Raw genomic sequence first — 19,085 nt, 5'->3', positions numbered from 1 at the left:
CCCCGAGTGGCCGAGTGGTCTAAAGAGCTCTCCGTTACGGATCACTGCCATCTCACCTCTGTCTGCGTGGGTTCGAGTCTAGGATTCGGCCAAGTACGTGAGAAAGCTTGCCAGTAGCTTCTCGTGGGTCGGTGGTTCTTCGCGGAGTTTTCCCGGGTTCTTCCTCCACCATTACTACTGGCCGCCATGCATAGCCTATCGAGTGCTGACAAATGGCGTTATACCCCACAACAACATCAGTGAGTTATCTTTCCTCGGCTCTGCTCGGTTAACACAGAGCTGCTATTTGGATGATGAATCTGGTCAGTTCTCTACCAATGAGAGCTGTTCCTCTCTCTCTCTTTATCCCCCTACCCCTCTCGTCTGCCAGTTCGCGTCTCGGATTCAGCCAATGTGGGTATGTGAGAAAGCTTGCCAGTAGCTTCTCGTGGGTCGGTGGTTCTTTCCGAGGTTTTCTCGGGTTCTTCCTCCACCATTAATACTGGCCGCCATGTATAGCCTATCGTATGCTGAAAAATGGCGTTAAACCCCACAACAACAACAACAAAATATCCTTTCTCACGACAAAATCATGAGATTCTTTTCGGCGAAGTTAATTTTGTTTCTTATAGTGGGATACCATTTATTTTCGTGGACAAAGCTCCAAAAACTGTTAACTGGTCACAGTTGTACATGTGTCTTAGTCATTTATATATCGCCCTTGCTACATTACTGAAACTACTCTTCTAAAATTCACACAATCAGAACGAAACCTAGGTGTTACTCTGGACAGTACTCTCACATTGCACCAACATATCATGAACATATGCAAGGCTGCATATCTTGAGCTGAGACGCATCAGCTCAATTCGCAAATATTTTTCAGTTGATGCCACTAAAACTCTTGTGTGTTCATTAGTACTTTCAAGACTGGACTATAGTAACTCAATTCTGTCTGGTTCATCTCAATATCTGCTCCAGAAACTAGAAAAGGTTCAAAACACAGCTGCTCGGATCATACTTAGAGTATCACGATCAGAGCACACCTCGCCGCTGCTCTGTACCCTAAACTGGCTATCCATTCGATCCAGAATCAAACACAAAACTTGTTCTCTGTGCTACATTTCACTGTCGGACTCTAGTCCAACATACCCATCCGACCTCACCCGTGTGTACACACCAGCAAGATACTTACGTTCCTCTTCTGACAATCGTATACGCATTATTCCAAGTATGAAAACAAAGTCATATGGACAGCGTTCTTTTGCATACCAGGGCCCAGCAACGTGGAATGAATTGCCCACTGAACTTAGACACAAAGACACAGTGATCACATTCAAGAGGGCTCTCAAAACTCACTTATTTCGACTGCAAGAACAAACTTAAAGACCTAATAATGTTTCCTACCTTAAATATTCTCAGCATGTTTTTTTTTAAAAAATGTTTTCTAATTTCATGGTGTTTGTTTTTGTAATCATATCATTATGTTCTTTATCTTATAGGTGTTGTCTAATGTTGTAAAGCGCTTAGAGCTTCTAAAGATTAGGCACTATACAAAGTCCTCATGATATGTGTCCCTTGATGTGTGTGTGTGTGTGAGAGAGAGAGAGAGAGAGAGAGAGAGAGAGAGATCATACTAGCTCGCAAATAAAATCATACGAAAACCAGATTTGAATGTTAAATCACTTGTAAAGACACACTAGGTCCATTTTCAGAATGGTACTCTGGTGGTATACTTTAATAGCCGGAAAACATGGGATGGAATTTTATCTGGAAAAGTCGCCATATTTTCATTGTTATGCACTGCAGCGAAGGACGGGGTCATCGGAACGATTACTATACGACAAGGAATCACACTACTGTAAGTAAGTAAATAAGTAAGTAAGGAAGTAAGTAAGGAAGGAAGGAAGGAAGGAAGGATGGATGGATGGATGGATGGATGCATGCATGCATGCATGCATGCATGTACCGAAGACAACGCTCTTGTCATAAATGTACGTCTGCGATGCGTCTGTTATTATTTGGAATTTTGGAATTTGACTGTATATGTATATTTTTAAACAGTACAATTTACTCCAAAATTTCTGTAACAGAGAAATCTCTTTTTGATTTTATACAATTAATATACCTATTTGCCTTTATCTTCCATATTGGGCGTTTCCTATTTTGGATTGATAGTTGTTGTTGTAGGGTTTAACGCCATTTTTCAGCACAAGATAGGATATAAATGACGGCCAGTATAAATGATGGAGGAACCCGGGGAAAAGCCCTAGCCCGTAATCCGTAACGGTGAAGGCTTTAGACCACTCGGCCACTCGGGGCCCCTGAATTGATAGTAATAAGTATATATTGCAAAATGTAATGAGCCCGTAACTTTTGATCCTAACTAACCATTTTGGAATAATGTGCAACAATGAGTTTAAAACGCATGTACGCTGCTTATTTAAGGATTAAATCAACGAAAAGTAATCAGAGAAAGAACTCACATTGGATTATAATGATAGTTGTCTAGGATGAATTCTATGCATATCAACAAAGGATGAAGTGTTTGCTCCAGTAATGGAGGTCAGCATTAGAAAGCAAATACCATCAAAAGTGCTATCGATCATTTGGATTTTTACGTACAAGAAAATTATGTCTTGTAATGTCTTTAAAGAAATGAGTACATCAATATCCAAATAACAGTGAATACCATTTATTTCTAAGACATTATACGCTCGGCCGTTATGAACCGCAATAAATAACATACCCCGTGTTTGTCGAAAATTCAAAATGAGTACATCCAGCTTAAGAGTGTTCAATGGTTATTATATTGGTAGAAACAGAGTCAAATGTTGGACTGGAAAAAAAATCCGCAAATTCCCATTCAGGGACAAATGATCTACTGAGCGAGTGAGTGAGTTTGTTATTTTTTTGTGTTGTTGTTTTCAAAGACGAGTGTAAACTTCAGATTTTGTCAGAGAAACCTCATTCAATGTCTTCCTATAATGTTATGCAAAGAACAGCTTTATATACAAGGTATACGTAAATTATCAATGTTTTTCAGTACTTCACCTGAAAGAAAAATACATATTTGCTAAATTCTACCCACATCTCACAACAAACTCGTACAAAAGCAACAATAATTCTGCAAAAAGTGTCAGAAAGATTTCACAAGGATAACCATATTGTTTCGTTTTTGTTTCAGTGCCTCATCCTTAAGGCCTGACATCGTGACGCCGGCTTTTATGCTGACAAGTAGGATTTATTCGGACTTCTCAAATACAACACAGGTCCAGACGGCTTACCTAGGGCAGCGACTTTATTGGTTCATCCGGGGACCTGGTAATATTAGCAAGGTCAAGGTTAAATAATTTATCGTATTTTTGGCACTGCAAAGTTCGGGTCCAATGATTTATATTATGTTTCTTATTTTCTCAGATTGCTACGTGAGTATGATCGTTATATCCAGTGTAGAACATCCCAGGGGAACATCACTATCTTTCATATAATTACGCGATACTCCACGCAATATCTAGTTTTCTCAGATTCCTACGTGTTTCCAGTGTAGAACGTCTACGGGGAACTTCACTATCTTTCATCATATAATCACATGATACTCCATTGCGATGACAGTGCAGATAAGCAGGTAAGATCTCCCTGATTTCCATCAGTACTTAATTATTCTTCCGCAAAAACCAAGATACATTATTTTCGGCACATTATAAATCGTACAGCGGTTGGAGTTAGTATTTTGCAACCAGTACATTGTCTTTGATCAACCAAGTAACATGCACAAATTCAGCTGTCCGACTTCGAATTGAATAATGTCGTTGTTGTAATTTTTTTGAATTCATCTTATTATTATTTATTAGATGAAAATCGATTCTAGATCAAAAGGCTACTCGGTGATTATATCGTTACCTTTTCAGTCCAGTTAAAAATAAGTGATACCACGAGTGGACTATTTGTTGACCTGTTCAAATTTTGTACCACTGCGCAAGAATTCTCCTGCACAAAGTTCACGCGTTGTATATTGCCATTTATTCGAAGGTCTTGATCACACTTTTTGGAACGATATTTTACATAAAATGTAAACTTTACTCAGAATTAACAATACGCCATTTTGGCCTTCAACTCTCATTTTTCGTTTAGGAATATGAGAAGAATACGCGTCCACTGTCCATCAGTGTAGGATAGGAAAACTGCTGCCCTTGGGATAAGAATTTTGATTCGGACACTCAGCCTAATATTGTGTCTGATGGAAAATGCTAGCCCAATGGTGGAATTCTCTTATCGTACACACAAATATACGAAGCATTCTATGAGTCTGCCACTACAAGATATAATTCAAATATCTGTTTTTTTTATAGAATCTACCCACTAGCGTGCCTGTTTTCAACCCTTGCCCTATAAATGTGACCTTTCGCTCCTATCCCCATCACCGAGGGCCTTTCATTCTTCTCCACCTCTACTCCCACGGGCTGCATTAAAAAACTCTAATGGATAATAAAAAAAGGTATAAAATTTAAGGAATCTATAAAGGAGTGTTGTCCTTGTAAAAATACAACTTTCTGCCCATAAAGTTCACGTGGAACATTTGGACAGGCATAGCTAATCAAAGTGCAACTTCCAGATTTAAAAACAAAAACGTCTGCGTTAGTTTTGAGACCAGTAAATCACACCAAAGTAGCATTTGATTCCATGTAAGTACTAAGATTATCGAAGACGCACATCCCAAAATAATTAATGTAGTTTGTAAAAAAACTCCTTATACATAACGAAATTATTTTTGTCAAGAAGACGAAGAAATAAGAAACAGAAAACAGGACAAAAGATACATTGGAGCAATACGCTTCCGATCTCAATGGAGAATGGCTTAAATAAGCTGATACGAGACAACGAGGGGTGTCTCAATGCTGACATTGCTTTAAACGGTACTGTAATTTCCAATCGATGCTTTACTCAACATTTATTTGCTGTGCATTGTGCTTATCTTGGTACCCTTCACAGCCAGATGAGAAACACAAGGTTCACACCTTCCAAACCAATTCATGTAATAGTATCAAACTGTTAACAAATGTTCACATGTGACACATTTTAGTTAATGTTGTTTTGCATGACTCCATAGCAACCAATCATTTTTGACATCAGCCAGGTAAAATCTTGTTTAAATATTCTTAAAATATTTAATGGCAATTAGATTCAAACTTAAGAAATAAAAAAGTATCTTTTACATTTTCTGCAATTGTTGTATGTATGGAGAATAAAATACTGTCTGCCAAGGGACAGACCAATTATTTTGGCTGAGAGGTGTGTGCCCTTAGATTTATTTTCAAATCAGAAATATTTTTCTCTGTTATCTCCAGATATTTAAATTAATATAACTGGATATAACTGTTTCCACAAATCAGAACTGTGTTGGTTTTTTTTAAAGCTATCAGAAAGCTGGAAAAGTTTTTTTTTTTTTTTTTTTTTTGGTATTAAAATATTTCCCACCCCCTCAACCCTTTAGAACCAATTGGCAGTTCTGGAGTTCAATGCCAAAAATTAGAAAAATCTCTAAACCAAGTGCAATTTATTTTTACTGCTATTTCAGTGAAAGCTTATTGAGCCATACTTGGTTCTAATAAAGACTAATTCCTTTACCCATTGATAATTTTCTTGTTTCTGAAAGGAGCAGAGAATTACACACGTTCAAAATATTTATGTTTATAATATGTCATTATGATGACGGTCATACCATAGACGGCCTGTGTTTAATGCATTTATAATTTATTTATTCTTGAACTGTGAAGGATGTTTAATGGTAATTTCAGTCTTGAAGTTAACATTCCAGCCCAGTTGATCTTTGTTTTGGTGTTCCACAAGGCTCCGTTCTCGGCCCAGTTCTCTTCATTCTATACGATTGGCCACTCTCATGTGTGGACCGCTCCGGTGGCCTAGTGGTTAGAGCGTCCGCCTCGGATGCTGGAGGTCGTGGTTCGATCCCCGGCCGAGTCATACCAAAGACTTACAAAAATGGTACTAACAGTTGCCTCGCTTGGCGTTCAGCATTAAGGGGTTAGTGTTAGGACTGGTCGACCTGGTGTCAGGATAATATGATTGGGTGGGACATCATGCTACATGTCTGCGGCATGATGCCACAGTGCTAGACATTACTGTAAACTGCCACATTGCAGACATCGTAGCGATATGACTGAACTTTTTTCAAGCTACGTTAAAAATCCAAATCATATCACATCACATAGATCATAGATCAACATCCGGTTTCTCACCTATTGTAGGCTGATGACGCTCAGATATGCAAATCTAGCTGCGCAACTGACGTTGAGTCTGCCATCCAAGACGTATAGAGGTGCATTTCCTATATAAAGTCATGGATGACATGTAATAAGCTGCAGATGGATGATTTTAAACCTGAAGCCATCCTGATCAGCACGCGAAGAATTCCTCATTCATATCCTTTACCTGAAACAATAAGTATCAGCAATATCAACATTCAGTTTAGTCAGTTCGAAACCTAGGTGTCACTCTCAACAGCACGCTCTCGTTACTCCAACATGTAACGAACATATGCAGGGCTGTGTATCTGGAGCTGAGACACATTAGCTCCATTCCCAACTTTTATCGGTTGATGCCACTAAAACACTTGTGTGTTCCTTAGTACTTGCAAGACTTGATTACTGTCCTTCTCTTCTCTTTGGTTCGTCTCAGTATCTACTATAGAAACTAAAAAAAGTTCAAAACAGGGCTGTTCATATCATCTTTGGAGTATGAATAACTGTGCACACCTAACTCTCCCTCTGTAACGTTCCATGACTACCCGTTCGATCCTCGAATCAAACACAAACTATATTCACTATGCTGCATTTCGCTGACTGATTCCAATCCAATATACCTATCTGATCTCACTCATGTGTACACCCCACCCCCAACAACACCAGAAACTTGCACTATTCTTCCATCTGTCAAATTCGCATTTTTCCACTGTTTAAACGAAGTCTTACGGACAACGTTATTTTGGGTACCGGGGTCCAGATACGTGGAACAAATTGTCCATAGATCTTGGACACAATGGCACTGTGATCTCTTTTAAGGGTGCACTCAAAACTCAACTGTTTTGACGACAAGAACAGACTTAATAATGTTAACTTTCTTAATTATTGTCAGCATGTTTTGTTTTGTTATTTCATGGTGTTTTTCTTTGTAATCTTGCTGTTGTACATGTCTTTATGTGTTATCTAATATTATAAAACTCTTAGAGGTTCTAAAGATTAGGCGGTGTACTAAGTCCAAACTATTATTATTATTATTATTATTATTATTATTATTATTTTCATCTGTGTATGTGGATCCATTTGTCTTACCTATTCATGATAAAACTCTTCTAAAACTTCACTTATTAACATTAAAACTTGTACAATAAGTGAATTTAGGATGAGTAGGCTGACGTGCTATATAAATAGATAGAGAGCTCATCCGTTGATTATTTTATGAGAGAATGAGCGCGCGCCCGCGAGAGAGAGAGAGATTACTACGTGCATTTTCATTCCGAAACACACTGAGATGTCACCCATGATCTTATTTAACAACAAAATACTTGCTTTATCCACTGATCTAAAACTGCATATTAAAACTGCTATTCTCAATGGAGAGCACACTATTATGTATTAAAACTTTCTCCTCCCATATGCGACACCATTACATAGTCTTTTATTATCACGTAGATTAATGTAAAAGGATCAAGTCTCTCTCACGTTGTAGATTATTATTTTGATCTGTGCACGTGATCGTATAAGTGTAGTCAAGGTCTGTGTTTACTATTTTTAGACTAGGAAACCGCTGCGTACGTCAAGGTTTGGCCTAATGTAAGGGCTCTTTTTAGCCTTATTAGATTAAAATTGAGCTTAATTACGAACTTTTTCGACATATTGAATCAACCAGAGAAAACGAAAGCCAAGTTAATAGGTTTTGTAAATTTTTCAGGATAGCCCTTTAAGGACTCGAAGACTTTCATCCTTTGGAAACTTGATACCAAACTTTTTAGAAAAAATTCACCTCTGAAGCAGGTATACTGCTGAACAAGACAAGTTAACCCCTTCAATGGTGTTTGTCAGAAATCTCGAAATGGACTTCACTATATCTTAGTTATTTCATTGCCTCGTGTGTTAAGGGTCAGACATATATATCGACATTTTCAGCGGAGATGACGTCGTGATCAGTAATATTAAGCATTCTGCGCCATAATTGTTTGAAAATCTCATCTGCATTAATTGTTGTCTTTATTTAGACTTAAGTAGATTGTTACTATATGGTGCATATTTGATATGGTAGGATTTGTCAGCTGCGTTAGCACACATACGTAATTACAACGCTATTCACACACGAGTCATCGCGAGCCATGAACCTTTTGTTTTATTTATTTATTTATTTTATTTATTTATTTTACAGAGGAGTATGACAATCTTCCCGTTAACTGCACAGCTTACCCGGGAAATGTGGTTGGTGGTTACCAGTCAATAACCTTTATACAGAAAGGGTAAATGACACAAATCATTCTCATTTCTTGTACAAACATCTCCTGTCGGTTTACGTTTGTCTGCCTATTGTGTAGTCTTTTGGTTATCATCAGTGTGGACTTGAGATAATGGGAAAATGGAGGTTACTTAATGTCATGTTGTAGGATTTCTTTTCCGAGTATTTCGGGACCGTAATATAGCACTTTATTAAACTTGCTTAGTCGCAATATGACACTATCGCAAGTAAGCATGCGAGATTGTCTTTCTTCTGTTCATCTCTGTGTCTGAGTTGTCTTATCTTTGCTTATATTGTGAGGCCTTATTTTACCACCAAAAGCACTAGTATTACATTTATCTGATTTTGATTAAATCGATATAAAATCTTACAAACTTCGACGGAAAGAGGACATATTAGGCTCACATTTTTCGATAGTGTCAAAAAAGAAGCAAGATGTTCACAGTCATTGCTACAGGAAAAGATATTATTTTTGAAAAAAATACTTTTACATCAAATTGTTTACCATATTTGAGATTTCATTATCTTTTTAGTTTTTTATTATAAGTATGCACACAGCCAATTCTTGAAATCTCAATACATAAAGATCCTGTTCTTGTTTCGTTTAAACTCTCATATTTATCCTCAGTATGAGATTTCCACCTCACGATCTCCTTGTAAACAGCACAGCAGAATAAGCTCAGCTTGATACCTCTTTTTGAATCAAAACGGTTCATCGAATATTTAGTCAGAAATAAATTTGAACTGTTTGAAATTGTGCTTCCAACGGAAACAATAATAAGGACCGATGAAATAAACAAAAAACCAAAGGAAAAAAAAAGAAAGAAAAAAAACAAAACAAGAAAACCAAATTAAAAACAAACACAGGAAGAAAACTGAAATAAAAATCTGTTAATTTACAGTTTACGATATTCTTGAAAAGCAGAGGCAGATGGAGCAATGCGATGTATGAATTACACAGCGTTGTTTTGTATGAATTACACAGCGTTGTTTTGTATGAATTACGCAGCGTTGTTTTGTATGAATTACACAGTGTTGTTTTGTATGAATTACACAGCGTTGTTTTACACAGCGTTGTTTTGTATGAATTACACAGCGTTGTTTTGTATGTTTTACACAGCGTTGTTTTGTATGAATTACACAGCGTCGTTTTGTATGAATTACACAGCGTTGTTTTGTATGAATTACACAACGTTGTTTTGTATGAATTACACAGCATTGTTTTGTATGAATTACACAGCGTTGTTTTGTATGAATACACAGCGTTGTTTTGTATGAATTACACAGCGTTGTTTTGTATGACTACACAGCGTTGTTTTGTATGAATTACACAGCGTTGTTTTGTATGTTTTACACAGCGTTGTTTTGTATGAATTACACAGCGTTGTTTTGTATGAATTACACAGCGTTGTTTTGTATGAATTACACAGCGTTGTTTTGTATGAATACACAGCGTTGTTTTGTTTGAATACACAGCGTTGTTTTGTATGAATTACATAGCGTTGTTTTGTATGAATTACACAGCGTTGTTTTGTATGAATTACACAGCGTTGTTTTGTATGAATACACAGCGCTGTTTTGTATGAATACACAGCGTTGTTTTGTATGATACACAGCGTTGTTTTGTATGAATACACAGCGTTGTTTTGTTGATTCAGGCCTTAAAATGTCCTTATTTTACATTCACTGATGCAAATTTGACGAAAGAAAAACGAACAAATAATGTCATTTATTAATAGTTTATGCACGAAAGCTGCAGTAATCTAAATCGCGTTTCGAGAGAAGTGAACACGTCACACGGGGAGCATTTCATTGATTCACTGTTGAAAATTTGACAACAACATTATGATTTAACTGCTGATTGCAAAGTCATTCAAAAAAGACTGCCAGTGTGTTTCGTTCGGATCAGGTTTAATCCATCTATGAAAGTAGCATTAGGTTTGAATTTTGTTTGAACCATGTGTCCTTATCACAATTAGGGCTAGAATTTACATTGGGCAGGGCTCCTGATGGCCGAATATTCTAAAGGACTCGTCTTGAACAATCGATGTCATCTCACTTCTGTCCGCGTGGGTCCGAATATCTATTAGGTGCCGTAGCGGACAAAAGCTGGTCCAAAGAGAAAGTTGCAGTTGAAACTTCGATGTTGTATGTCGAGAAATCCAAAATCACGTGTTGGATCGAATTGCATGTCCTTAAAGTTCCATTTTCTAGATCGAGATTTTACATTGTATCTGTAGAATTAAACAGTATTTTTGATACAGCACGTAAAATTGGAATTCTGGACATACGACATTAAAATGTCAACCATAACGTTCTGATTGGACCAGATTTTGTCCTCTACGGCTGGGCTAATGTGGGTACGTGAGAAAACTTGCCAGTAGCGTCAAGTGGTTCGGTTCTTTAACCAGGGGTTCCCCGGTTTTTCTTCCAACAGTTATACTGGCCCCCATATGTAGCCTATCATGCCCTGAAAATGGCGTTAAACCCCAAACAACAACTACATCGAGTTGGAAGTCGACTAATAACGTGATTAAGCTCGGACGGTCACGTGAGCGTCACCATTTCTTATAAACAATAGTCTTAATTTATAACTGGATTCAATCAAATATGACGAAGATACATCTTAATAACGACTAGTACATGCTAAATTGTAATATCCGTTAACAGTTGTCGGTGTCATGGCCCTTTTTGATGTAAAGTCATGATAATGCTCGTTACCCTTACTTATCTGATTTTTAATTAAATTTTATATGAGGATGTATCTTTGCAATATCTCAGATGAATATTATAATTTGCTATTACTTCCAAAATTTGACTAGGTTACTTTTGTCCACAAAATGCAGTAAAACGTTGTTGTCAATACTCCACGATGTTGTCAGATGTCATCCAAATGAAGAACTGGATACATCCCACTAATATCACGAACAAGATCAATAATCACCTTTTCCGTCCGTATTCGAGTTGTGACTCTCGCACAACTCACTAGGCATAAAAATGTTGGTATTCTGCAACATACCTCTGAAGCTATTATTCGATCATTTCAAAGTAAGCAAATTTGGAAGGCTACCTTTGATGCTGCAATTTGACTGGCTAAAATTCTCTGCAATACACCTCCGACTCTTCTGAACAGCTGTCACAATATTGAAATGCAGATTCTTTTTAATGGTTTCTGTGGCATATTAGGTTGTTAAATGCTAATGTACAAACGTGAAAAGATTGCAGCGTTTTGATTGGATGAGCTCATTTGAACATCTTAAATTAAATTTGCTACAAGATGAAAACACCTTTTTAATCTCACTATTGAATGTTCCAATTGCAAATCGACTTTTTCACCTCTGGTGCTTTCTTCTTGGAAAAGTTACGACGAAATGGCAAATAGAAACAGACATATTAGAGTAAATATTTCTCACTTGATGCAGTTTTCAACGTCTGATTTGACTCCTACATATATAGTATAATATTCATACAGAAAATGGCAGAAAATGTGCACTGCAAGTCATCATCACTGTATAGAATGAGAACATATGGTGATTCTTGTAGTCCAAAAAAAAAAAAAATACGGAACATAACGCACGCACTCACACGAGCTGCAATCCGTTGTGAAACGGAGCTTCTATAGAGTAGAAGAAAATATATTGCTGCAATCGGCGTCATATTCCTCCAATCGGCACTATTGTTGTTGTTTCAGGTGCAGCCTTGACCCCGACTTGGCATCTGGATTCAAAAGAAGGGATAAATATGGATACGAAATAATGTCCTATCTTTATGCCTTCCGGTTTTACAATAGTGGTTACATTATAATTGATTGCCTCGTGAGAATATGTCTGAGAGGGCAGCCTAACTGTCGACTGGTAAGTAGTAATTGTGGCGTCTTATTTTCTTATTCTTCTCCCTCCCAAGAGTATGTCCCATTTAAGTGTTCCATTGGTTGGATATTAAAGGGTTTCATATTCCCGTCATTTCTTAATTAAATATTGTATGGCTTACTTTATGGAAGAAAATGAGCACTATAACTACACCCAAGTAGACAGATACGGACTGAACAGTCATTTTTGCGCACACAAAAAACGACAACAGCCTACCTTCCCCCACCCCCGCAAAAAAAGCATTGATCATATAGAGACATACAACTTTAATCTATTTTCAATATAGTACTTGCGCGAACCTACTAAAGGAAGCTGCTGTGCCTACAATATTCTTTTGATAAAAATGACACCATTAAAACGCTACATCTTTGTGCTCAGCCACGTGACATGTTAGTGGCAAGTAACGTTCGACGTCTCTCTTTTACAGTATAGTCTGCTTGTCACTTTAGAGCAATTTATTACATGGGCAGCACTAGATCAAAGTGAAATTGTTATCACGACCGCGTCGTTTCTAGGGTAGTACTCGCCTACCATCTTAATTTTGTCTCTTGTGAGAAAGTTGTATTTTTCATTCTCTGTCCCTCTCTCTGTGTCTGTACGTCTACAAAAGTTTCTTACCTAACTTTATATGATCATTTTGCATTTGAAATACTTCGCACAATGTTGCAGATGAGCTCCTGGATCTTTCTATTGGCTCATATAAAATAAAATCAGAATTTATTGTCCTAGACACTAAACATGGATCACACCTTGGAAATTCCATTAATTTTGTCCTTATCTGCATTATGCTCCATTAACTCAGAGGATTATATCATCTCAACGTAATATTAAATTCCCATAACTTCCATGCTGGCCCAAAAGGATACGTTAAATTCCCATACAAGCCTGTAGTGACATTGTGACTTTTAAGTTCTGTTTTACTCCATATTGCCCTCTATTACCACTTATATGTGATGTTTATCCTCTAGACCCTGTTCCTAAGCCTCGGATTTGCTAGTGTATAGACACATCCATTTTTCCATCTTTCTACCCTAATCAACCCCACTAAATGCTGGTTCCATATCTCACAAAACCAAATACGATGCTCGTGTTCTCTTGAAACTGTTAAATATGTGTGCGTGTGTATCTATACACACACACACACACACACACACACACACACACACACACACACACACACACACACACACACACACACATATATATATATATATATATATATATATATATATATATATATATATATATATATATATGATATGATATGCTCATTTTTTCATCCCGTTAACTTTACATTGTCAGAATCGTTCAGTATTACCCGATACTGAACTCGCGCGACAATACGCATATAGGATTCACGTGCATAAAGGAAATACTTTCTATTATAAACAAACAATGGACGCTGACACCAGCACTTTTGATTTGTACACCTATCATGTACACTCGCGTAAGAGGCTCTTTACGTTGTGGTTGTTTAAATTTATTTCTGAATGAACTAAAACAGATGTTTCGTGGACTGCCACATACCAGCTGTTTTGGCACATTCCGCGTTAATACAATGTTACTCATTTAGGCTAGCTACAGTATATAACAGACGCAAGATAAGGTCCTTACAAATATCATACAAGTGACAAGTCATATACTCTCTTCTTTAGCTTGTGATAAGAATGGCCAAATAAAATACACTTACAGTTTTACATCATGAATTTCCTCAAAATGTATTTTCTTAATTCTGCAAATCCGAATTACATGAGCCATGTCATAGGTTTCCAATCTGTATCACACATTTCGAAATTGTGCTGTAATTTCGATGATAAGTGCAATTGCATCCTCCTTACTGTTGATAATTGCAATTGAAACTCTTCTTATTTTTCCCACATTATGATTTCAAACATTGAATGACAGAAATAGAAACACATTTGCAGATGTCAACACGCTTCTTCCTAGCTTATTAAATCTCATGTATTTCATGTGGAATCGTCACCTACAAATCCAGTCCATAATCACGAAATTTCCTAGAATCGAGAAAAATACCAAAATCTATTAATTCCAGATCAAGCAATGCACATTCATTCACAATATGATTCCAAATTTCAATTTTAATTAGACATGCCATTTTCTTTCCAAAGTTATGTCGAGCGCGCGACTAAGTTCAGATTTATCTGGGCGGAGTTATGTGCACAGTAATAATGTTGATTTGTGTAATGATGAATATGTGCTTGTGTATTTAGTTTGGAATGCGGCATACAATCATTTACGTTGTTTCTTGTAGTGTATTGTGCTTATATAATTAAACCTTAGGTAGAATAAAAAAATGAGCATATAATAAAAAGGTTACTGCATTAGTATGGGAAAATATGTACTCGTTTTGTCGGAAGGATATACTGCACTCCCAAGGCCGTGCAGTATTCCATCACAAAACTCGCTCATATTTTCCCATACAAATGCAGTAACACACACACACACACACACACACACACACACACATATATATATATATATATATATATATATATATATATATATATATATATATATATATATATATATATATATATATATATATATATATATATATAGATAGATAGATAGATAGATAGATAGATAGATAGATAGATTCTAATATCATGTCAGGTGTAGAGTTTATAAATATGAACACTATACCTAATTTGTTAATTCATTCCGTCGACATTGGATAAGGGGCCCCGAGTAGCCGAGTGGTCTAAAGCGCTCTCCGTTACGGATCACTGCCATCTCACCTCTGCCTGCGTGGGTTCGAGTCTCGGATTCAGCCAATGTGGGTATGCGAGAACGCTTGCCAGTTGCTTCTTGTGGGTCGGTGGTTCTTTCTGGGGATTTTCCCGGGTTTTTCCTCCACCATTAATACTGGCCGCCAACAACAACAACAACAACAACAACGACATTGGATAAAGAAAACTTTCAGGACACATTTTAGTTTGCATATTGCTGAGCTTCTTTGAATTCGCTGATAACCTTTCTATTTCAATTGCACTCAGTTTACAAGAATGATTGCTCTGGTTTTTGCTTTTAATTAAAATATTCCCAAGATGACAGCTATTTAGACTGTACCATTCTTTTCTCTTTCTGTAGAACTGCTTTGATGGAAAACGCCGGAGGTCTAGTTTTCCTGATGAAGCAGTGAGTGATAATATTGAATTATTAAAACTGCAGCTTTACGTAGAGTTACCAGATCAGTTAACAGATGGTGGTACTCAAGGTTAGTATTAACTCAATTGATATCGTTGCATTTATAATGGATGAAGATATTGTCCTTCTTTCAGTTTTTATCTTCTACTCATCATCATCATCATCATCTTCATCTTCATAATCATCATCTTCATCTTCTTCTTCTTCGTCATCTTCATCACCATTGTCATCATCATCATCTTAATTCAATCCATTTACAATGTTGATTATAATAGCAAGACTTGATGACAAAGTCCGGGCAACAATTTTAGAAAGACGCATTTTCTCCAAATTGTATCAGCTAATATGGCGCCATTGCACATATTTTGCTTTATTTCTTCTTGTAACCGCTTCGGTGGCCGTCCGCCTCGGATGCAAAAGAGTGGGGGTTGGAACCCCAGCCGAGTCATATCAAACACTCGTAAAAATTATACTAGCAGCTGCCTTGCTTTGCAATCAGCATTAATAGGTTAGTGTTAAGAATGGTCGGCCTGGTGTCATGATAATGTGACTGAGGTGGGACACAAACCTTCATGTCTGCAGCATGATGCGTCATTGCCAGACATCACTATAAATTGCCACACTGCAGACGTCGTAGCAATATGACAGGAAATTTTGTTAAAGCTACATTAAAAATTACACACACACACACACACACACACTCACTCACTCACTCACTCACTCACTCTCTCTCTCTCTCTCTCTCTCTCTCTCTCTCTCTCTCTCTCTCTCTCTTTTCTTCCTTTCTTTCTTCCTTCTCATAAAGCTTAATTCAGTTCCTTTTTATTCGTTTGCTTGTGACTGATTACTATGTTATCCTTTCTTGTTTCTGAATAAAAGCCAAGACCCATTTTCAGTATTTTTAAGATGAAAGAATCGTTATTAGTCATAATATCAAAATATTTAAGTTACTAAATTCATTCAGCTTATTATTCCTTAGTCTTCTTCTGTGTAATTACATACATCTTATTAAGTATTAATGTTTTGTTCTTCCAGAATTGTATAGGCAGCGGGGGGGGGGGGGGCGACCAGAAAAGACCGATTTTTGATTTTAGAATCTGAGGCTAAAAATATATATTTTTCAGACAAGTAATGGCGCCTCATTAACTATCCAGAGGTCGACACGAAGCTTGTATGTAATCCTGGTACTATTCATAAAGGGGGCCGACCACATCAATTGACCTCCCATCAAGGCACTAGTTTGCAAATCCGGGACTAAATAAAATGCTATTTTAGCCAGGGCAATGTTGACTTTTTAGTCAAAATATCCAAATGGCCAATCCGAGGAATGTATGCAAGTCTAGTCATACAAAACCGCGTTTTCGTAACCGACCCATTTTTATTATTAACCCAGTTACTTAATTATGAGGCCTCTAAGATGTTTTGTTTCCACTTGATAACAATGGCCAACAACAATTAATGTCTTTCCGGTCAACAGATCACTGATAATTCTTTGCACACGCAGACCCCTGGCGAGACCAGCCGGGTGCAAAATCGCAACATCACGTTGCTCGGAGTGGTGGAAGGTGCGCGCGAACAGTCAGTGATAAGTATTTCTTTTGATTTTGGGGCTCTACACCCCTCACCCTTTCATACTTTTTTTTTTCAAACGCGGACAATATGTCAGTCATACTCTTGGAAATCGAACACGTGAGGCAAGTTTCCACAGTCTACATTAAGAATATACGGCTTAAATAATTTACATGAACTATACCAGCGGTGCTGTTATATCAGTACCTTCGCACTTGCAGATAAAAAAATTAGTGTACACACATTTAACAGAATTTACTAAGCATTTGAGTTCTATTATCACAACAGGTATTCATTTTGCCGATTGTGGGAAACTCAGTATGCTAGTATTGGCTATCAATTTATAACATGTATTTTTAGCTGCTTGGCACGTAGGCCGGGGCAATGTCTGAATGTGTGTCGAACTAGAATTCCGGCAATTCGCTGCGGTGAAACGTACGCTACTGATATACTAACATCTTTTATGCTGGTTGACTCAGTGATCTTTAATTAAATCGTTGTTGTAATAATAATAATAATGAGCGTTTCTGCGCTAACTGTTGAATCTCCTACAGCTAGATTACCTAGAAAGCTACTAGATGCAATCAAGAAATATATTCCAGTCCGTTATTCAGTACAATAGTAGCTTCAACAACGCCAGGAAGCTCATGTGGAGTATGCAGAGGGCACAGCGCGGTACTTAAACCAACTGTTGAACAAACGATTTTTTTATACAGCAACTGAGGCAACATTGAAAACTCTTGAGACATTACCTGGTGGTATAGCTGACCGTCTTCACCCCTCCCACCACTTCCACCAGTTCAGTCACCACCCGAAGTTTATCAACAACAACCACAACCAGTTAAAGTTAAAACCGACATGATGTATTAATTTTCTGAGGAAATTATTGTCGCTATCATGGATAAAACCCACATACTTCAAATTGCCGCGTTTGGGTGGCAGGAAAAAGAAAAATATGTGAAACCTGAATATCTTAAAACTGAATAGTAGTCAGTGGCGTAAATACATATTTCGCTTTTATTCCGGTGCTAAGCAGGTCAAAAGTGATGATGAAAATTTTACAGATTTTAACAGGATAGTATATGAGCATCATGAACAAGTAAAGCAGGAAAGATAACAAAAAGAAACAAACAATTAGGAGTCGACTTCAAGAAGTAAGAAAAAAGAAAATCGAATGTAAAACCTAGGTCTAAAACAACGAGGAAAAAGAGAAAAGCTGAGTCAGAGGCACTCCAGCAGCACTCTCCAGATCCACAGGACAATCCACCTGAATGAGCAACTGGAAGTGACCTTGCCACTCGCGATTGACATCGTAAAAACAAACCTTGCCGGTGATTCAGGGTAAACTTTGTACAAATAATATCCAAGCTGATGTTGCTCGACTGGAAATTTTCATTGGCGGAAGACGAGCAGGCAATAAATTCCACAAAATCATGAATAAAGCAGCTCCTATTTTTCGGCGTTTATTTACCAGTGGCTTCATGGACATAAGTGTTTATCGGGCATTGATCAATGCAATTACCGACGATTACCACAGTGATTGGTCAATTGGATCGCAGATAAGAAAATAACACGATTATACACAATGACCAACGTGGACCTGAAAATGTCAGGGTGATAAAATCATAATTACCGGAAATTCTGATCGGTGGAAGACTAACAGGCAATACTTCTCACGAAATCATCAATGAACGAGCTCCTATTTGTCAGCGTTTATTTACCAGTGGTGTCATGGACAGAAGTGTTTATCGGGCACTGATCGATGAACTTTCCGATGATTACCACAGTGATTAGTCAATTAGATTGGCTATAACAAAATAACATGATTATACACAATGCCCAACGTTGACCTGAATATGTATGGGTGATAAATCCACGTTTACCAGTTTATAACGCAACCTACGGAAAGGGTTGCAACGATGTTATTCAGGGTTTATTTAGAAAGATAGCCCCAAAAGCAATCCCGAGTGCAACACAATTAGGC

The 19,085-nt window shown here is 37.3% G+C and overlaps 1 protein-coding gene across 1 annotated transcript in view; it reads left to right on the top strand.

The window, feature by feature from the left end:
* LOC149781864 (uncharacterized) overlaps positions 1-19,085 on the top strand; it is a 57,466-nt gene that overhangs the window by 20,195 nt on the left and 18,186 nt on the right. Inside the window, exons 4-8 of the mRNA XM_089935021.1 lie at positions 1,694-1,839; positions 3,166-3,302; positions 8,412-8,499; positions 12,187-12,349; positions 15,476-15,602. Of these exons, the coding sequence (XP_089791147.1) occupies positions 1,694-1,839; positions 3,166-3,302; positions 8,412-8,499; positions 12,187-12,349; positions 15,476-15,602 (661 nt within the window). The remainder of the gene's footprint in view (positions 1-1,693; positions 1,840-3,165; positions 3,303-8,411; positions 8,500-12,186; positions 12,350-15,475; positions 15,603-19,085) is intronic.

This window comes from Sinohyriopsis cumingii, chromosome 15, assembly GCF_028554795.1.
Source record: "Sinohyriopsis cumingii isolate HCF-2022 chromosome 15, ASM2855479v2, whole genome shotgun sequence".
Lineage (NCBI taxonomy): Eukaryota > Metazoa > Mollusca > Bivalvia > Unionida > Unionidae > Sinohyriopsis > Sinohyriopsis cumingii.
Note: the sequence above shows the minus strand (reverse complement) of the source record. Positions and strands in the feature narration are given on the sequence as shown.